This window comes from Bos indicus, chromosome 13, assembly GCF_029378745.1.
Source record: "Bos indicus isolate NIAB-ARS_2022 breed Sahiwal x Tharparkar chromosome 13, NIAB-ARS_B.indTharparkar_mat_pri_1.0, whole genome shotgun sequence".
Classification (NCBI taxonomy): Eukaryota; Metazoa; Chordata; class Mammalia; order Artiodactyla; family Bovidae; genus Bos; species Bos indicus.
In genome coordinates, this window is record NC_091772.1 from 73,027,686 (window position 1) to 73,033,916 (window position 6,231).

At 54.5% G+C, this 6,231-nt stretch overlaps 1 protein-coding gene across 3 annotated transcripts in view; it reads left to right on the forward strand.

The window, feature by feature from the left end:
• Positions 1-5,860, forward strand: part of PKIG (cAMP-dependent protein kinase inhibitor gamma) — an 80,172-nt gene extending 74,312 nt beyond the window's left edge. For all 3 annotated transcript variants that reach the window (XM_070801736.1, XM_019972445.2, XM_019972446.2), the window contains exons 3-4: positions 1,545-1,718; positions 5,172-5,860. In XM_070801736.1, the coding sequence (XP_070657837.1) occupies positions 1,568-1,718; positions 5,172-5,251 (231 nt within the window). In that variant the 5' untranslated portion in view covers positions 1,545-1,567 and the 3' untranslated portion in view covers positions 5,252-5,860. The remainder of the gene's footprint in view (positions 1-1,544; positions 1,719-5,171) is intronic.
• The last annotated feature ends 371 nt before the right edge of the window (positions 5,861-6,231 follow it).

Below are 6,231 nucleotides of genomic sequence, written 5' to 3' on the forward strand. Positions count from 1 at the left end.
AGCTTGAACATCTGAAAGTTCGTGCTTCACGTATTGCTGAAGCCTGGTTTGGAGAATTTTGAGTATTACTTTACTAGCGTGTGAGATGACTGCAATTGTGTGGTAGTTTGAGCATTCTTTGGCATTGCCTTTCTTTGGGATTAGAATGAAAACTGACCTTTTCCAGTCCTGTGGCCACTGCTGAGTTTTCCAAATTTGCTGGCATATTGAGTGCAGCTCTTTCACAGCATCATCTTTCAAGATTTGAAATAGCTCAACTGGAATTCTATCACCTCCACTAGCTTTGTTCGTAGTGATGCTTTCTAAGGCCCACCATCTCTTGCCTGCAACCCCATGGACTGTAGCCTGCCAGGCTCCTCTGTCCATGGGATTCTCCAGGCAAGAATACTGGAGTGAGTAATCATTCCCTTCTCCAGGGGATCTTCCCAACCCAGGAACCGAACCTGGGTCTCCTACATTCCAGGAGGATTCTTTACCATCTGAGCCTCCAGGGAAGCCCTGTTGTTACAGAGACAGTTACAGAGATGGTGGTCAATAGCCCTGATGGTTGATTTTACAGCTGAGAGAGAGGAAAGCCACATATACAAAGAACCATATGCATATGAAAAAAGATCTGGAGATCATACTATAGTATGCTGTCTTTTATAGCTTACTGTTTGAAACTCCCTAAAGCATGCCATACAAAAAGATCTTCACGACCCAGATAATCACGATGGTGTGATCACTCACCTAGAGCCAGACATCCTGGAATGTGAAGTCAAGTGGGCCTTAGAAAGCATCACTATGAACAAAGCTAGTGGGTGGGCGGGAAGAAAGACAGGTAATTGGGCTTTATTACTACAATCAAAGTGAAGAGGTAGTGGCTCAGTCATGTCTGACTCTTTGTGACCCCATGGACTGGAGCCTTTTGGGCCTGCTCACTCCAGGGGCCAGAGTCATCTTTGAAAATGCTGATCTGATCGTCCTGAGGGAGCAGCTGCAGATGCGCACGGGCCCCTGCCCAGCTCAGCGGTGTCCTGGGTGTCTCAGTCCCACTCCCCCTCCCCCCAGGCCATGGCCTTTGCATTTCCAACACCCACCATGCCTTCCATCCGCAGAGCCTTTGCATGTGCTCTTCCCTGCAATCCTAGACTCCTCGTCTACCTATTCCTTCTAAAATCTCAGTAAAATATGACTTCCTGACCCCCAGCCTTGGTCAGGCCCTGGTTGTTCTCTGACCCAATAGACTATAAGCTCCCTGAGGGCAGGGACAGGGGCTGACTTGTTCGTTGCTGCATCTGTGGCCCCTGGCCGGTGCACGGTATTGATAAGTGTGTAGAGGGTTATCATGAACTTTAGAGGAAAAAAAGATGTCCTTTAAAATGATGATGGTAGCTCTGGGGGTATAAAATTACGCATGACTTAATTTGTAGTTTCCTGTGCTTTCTGTTTTGTCCGCCATGAGCAAGGCAGCAGTTATCATTTTGTTGGAACCCGTCGGTGCTGGGTCTTCTCTGCAGGGTACGCCTGGGCTCACCTCTGTCCTCCTGCCCTTACCCCCACAGGCCTGAAGAGCGATGCGACAGGCATGATGGAGGTCGAGTCCTCCTACTCGGACTTCATCTCCTGCGACCGGACGGGCCGCCGGAATGCGGTCCCCGACATCCAGGGAGACTCCGAGGCCGTGAGTGTGCGGAAGCTGGCTGGCGACATGGGCGAGCTGGCCCTTGAGGGCGCAGGTCAGAACCCACGGACACTCTTGGGTTCGAGCACCCCGGTGGGAGACCCTCTTCTGGGCTCCAGGGCTGGCCTCTTAAGTCCTAGGCTGCCCCCTCTTTCTCAGAGAAGAAACTGCCTTTAAATCAGGCCCCAGGCCCTGGGTCAGTGGCAGAGGGCAGCCAGTCCCTAGGCTGGAGGGTGCCAGCATCTCAGGCCATGAGGACCCTCTGGCCAGGCATCCCAGTGCTTCCCTTGCCCCTCAGCCTCCCTGCCCATCCATGGGCCCTGTTGGTTCCCCTCTATGATCCCTCCTGGTTCCTCTGCTTCTCTCTGTCCCCATGGCCACCACCGGGCTCAGGCCACTCCCAGCAGCACAGCAGCCTCTGCCCTGGCCTCCCTGGCCTGCCCTCACCGCAGCCTTCCTCCTGGACAGCTGCCAGCAGGATTCATCTAAAGCTCCCGTCCCACCGTGCTTCTGCCAGTTCATCCCCTGTCCCCCTTCATCTCCCTGTTTCCTCCACTAGAACGTCCTCCACCCAGTCCTGGCTGCTCCAGGAGCCTCCCCCTCCATCCTCACACTGTCTTGTCCATCCATGGTCAGCCCTCCCTCGTCTTGCGGCCCGATCTCCTCCCCAGGCTGCGGAGCCTCCCCGGGTCTGAACCTGCTCTCCTCCAGCCTCTGGGCCCCTATTTCTCCCCTGTGCCTCTAATCCAGCTGAGGAAGGGACTTCCGTTTCTTGAAAATCCCCAGGGGGCCTCCATGCACTCTCCCTGTCTGGTCCTTCCTGGCCATCCCCTTGCTGGGCTGGCTGTTTCTCTTTGTTCTATAGCCCAGACTGTTCTGCTGAGAAGTCTCCTCTGACTTCATTGCCCTCCCTCCTCTGGCCACCTCCACGATCCCACAGAGCCCAGGGATCCTCTGGGACCCGCATCCTGACCGCTTGGTGCCTGGCAGTGTTTGGTGTACATCAGAGGTACCTGGTTGATAGCTGTTCACTGACCAGCACATCCAGCTGCCACGCTGGGCCTGCGGCCAGGGGGCTGGCTGCCAGGCCTCTGCGTCTGCCTGCTGAACTGTTTTCTGTCTCCCTCGATCTCATTGTAGCGGCTCATCCACCCACCCAGGTCCTCTACTGCCTGCTCCTACCCGCATCTGATTTGAAATCCCTGAGGTTATCTGGGTGTCTTGGCATCTGTCTGCCATTAAGAAGGGCACCCAAGGAAGGAGTGGTGCTGGCTGCAAGTCAGTGAAGCCCTCCTAGCAGAGTGCAGGCTACAGTGACTGGCCAAGGAACCTTCTAGTAGGCCCTGCAACGAACAGCTTCCCCTGGAGGTCTACAAGGCATGCTCAGTCCAGCGGACTCACTAGGGGAGAGGGTTACAGAGGATACAGATACTGATGGCCCTGGAGCATCTGTTTGCTTAAATCTCCTGGGAGACTGATGCCCAGCCCGGGTAAGGGAGGAGGAACCAAGCCCTTCGCCTGTCCTTGAAGGCCTGGCCTCCAGGCTTCCCCAGGTCATATGTGTGTTAACACTCCTCAAGCCCTTTATGTACGAACCTTTGTCTGCTCCCATATTTCCTTCTGTGGAAAGCACAAGTATTTCCTTACTTGGCCAAATAATAAGACATAAACAACCAAGCAGGACCTGAAGGAATATAAATGTACCGCCTGGCAGTATGTGACTGGGAAATTTTCCAAATCATACTCTGAAACTGGTCCCGAGGGAGTCTGTCCCAGGGCGGGCTTGGGGACCTTCTCTCTGGCCCAGAAGGGAGCTGGGACCTGCAGAGGGGAAGCTTTACCCCTGGCCGAGCTGTCCCCAGGGGCCCAGCGACCACGGAGGGTCAGAGGTGTCGTCATCCTCACTTCCTGGACCAGGAATTAGAGGCTCAGAGAGGTTAACTATGTTGCTCGAGGCCCCACAGCAAGGACATGGCTGAACAGCAGGTCCTGGGAATCTGACTAGAAGGTTCTGCTCTCCAGGGCAGGAGGCTCAGGACCCAGTAGGGCGTCACACGCCAGGAAACCTGCCCCGAGTGCCGGCTGCTTTGTCAGGCTTCTGGTGGGCCAGGAGGACCCGATGGGAACAAGTCTTTGCTGCAGGCACCGCCCCAGGATAGTCGGGGGGTGGAGGGGCCAGTGTCCAAGTTCTTCCCACATCCTCGCCCTACCACTCCCCCCAGTCCCCAGCCAGCTGCCGGGGCAGAATGAGGTGGTGGCAGTGATGAGCCTTTACAAACCCTAGAGAGAGATGCTTTAGGGACGGGCTTCAGTCAGGGGAAAGGACACTGCTCCCTCCACCGCTTGGCTCTCAGGCAACTCAGTTCACCTCTTTGAGCCTCAATTTTCTCCTCTGAACCTCGGTTTTCTCACTCAAATCATATCATGACCCTCATCATGCCTCCAGGCTTCTGTGTGACTGCATGGAAAGTACTTGTTAGCCTGCAGCCTAGGGATCCCGGTACACGATAGTTTCTCCTTCATCCCGTAAAGGGCTCAGCCTAAGGATACAAGACAGGGGTCAGGGGCCAGGGGCCAGAGAGGGAGGTAGGGGTAGTCTAGGGAGACACAGCACAATGAAACAGCCTCGGGCTCCACCCTAGACCCTCTGCAGGCCACCCCTGGTGCTCCCCTGAGTTGGCATCATCTTTTTTTTTTCTAATGTTTATTTGGCTGCGCTGGGTCTTAGTTGCAGCAGGGGGGATCTTCGGTGTTTGTTTTGGCATACAAACTCTTAGTTGCTGCTGGTAGGATCTAGTTCTCTGACCGGGGATTGAACCTGGGCCCCCTGCATGGGGAGCATGGAGTCTTAACCACTGGACCACCGGGGAAGTCCTGAGCTGGCATCATCTGATGCCCTTTTCCCTGTCTTGTAAGACCTACCATTTGCTGAACACCCGTCATGTGCTGGGACCTCACATGCCCTCTCCCTCTGGAGAAGCCACCCAAATATCCCGACCCTCGACAGCTCTTCACCTGTTGCTTGTAGCATCCATCCATGATCCTGGCCCTTCATTGATTTTAATTATTCCTCGGTGGAGAATGGAAGGGGCCTCAGGGCCCCCAGCTGCACGTAAAGAATCCATCTGCAATGCCAGAGACCCAAGTTCAATCTCTGGGTTAGGAAGATCTCCCAGAGAGGGATATGGCAACCCACTCCAGTATTCTTGCCTGGGAAATCCCATGGACAGAGGAGCCTGGCGGGCTACAGTCCCTGGAGTGACAAGAGTCAGACACAACTTAGTGACTAAACTACCACCACCACACTAGTAACAGCAGATGCATTTCCTTTGTAGAAAGAAAAAGGATGCGGACCCGGGTAGAGTTCCCTTTGGCCGCCACCACCCCTAGTCCAGCTCCTGTCCTGCTCCCCAGGCTTATCCACACCATTCCCACTATGGCCAGGTCCCATGATACCTCCTTCTACACTTTACATTTGTGACTATGCCCCTTTCTCTCTCCTCTGCAGAAGGACAGGCAGAGGTAGGCACCTCAGACAAGGAAGCCAGCAGCCAGCCCGAGAGCAGCGATGGCACCACCTCATCCTGAACGTGACCTTGCCCGAGGAGGCTGGAAGGGAGACGTGCCATGGACCTGGAGCCCTGGCAATGACCCAGCAGCCTCTCCTGTGAGCGGTGTGTTCCAGGCAAGCAGGGCCAGACTGAAAGGCGGGCCCAGGGGCTCCCACGGCCCCCACCCTGGGAAGGCCCTCTGCCCGCACCCCGACTCCACGCCCCCGCCACCTCCCCCCTGCACCCGGGCACACTTTCACGACGCTGTAACCACAAGGATGTAATTTATTCAGGGGGCGCTGGGACTCAGAGACTGGTCCTGGCTCCAGCCTTTCCAGCCTTCTGAGTCAGGACACCTTCTTACCCCGTTTTTTAAAAAGCACTTTTAAACTTTTTAGAAACTTTCAACCTTTTCTCAGCAGAGAAGGGAGGGAGCTGACAATTTTTTTTTTTTTTTTTTGGAAGCCATTGTAAGCTAAACTCTTGAACCATCTATGCAGCTCTGAGGTTCCCTCCTGGAGCTTCACAGATCCATTTTTAGGGAAGGGATTTTTGTGCTCAAAACCATATTGATTAACTCTCTGCCCTTTCTACCAAGATAAGTGATACCTAGGACCCAGGAAATAAATGCTGACGATTTGTGTGACTGGTTTACGACGACTGTTTCTCCTTTAAACAGCAAAAAGCAGGAGCCAGGCCTTGTCTCCCCAAGGCCACGACTAGCTGAGACCCACTGCTGCCCCAGGCTCCCACGTACCTGTGAAGTAGTGGAGAAGATGCCGGGGTTCCACAGAGCCACCACTCCTCGGCCCAGTATCTAATGAGCCCTCTTCATCTCACCCTCTCCCACCCCACTTCACAGCCATGGGAACCCAAAAGGAAAGTTTCACCCTTAGGACCTAAGGTCGAAGGGGCTTAAGAGTTCAGTGCACATTTAAGAAACTGACTCTTCGAGAGAAGCCTGGTTACTTCTGGAAACCTTTCTGTCCTCCCTCTTCCCATTCACAGCCCCCGCCA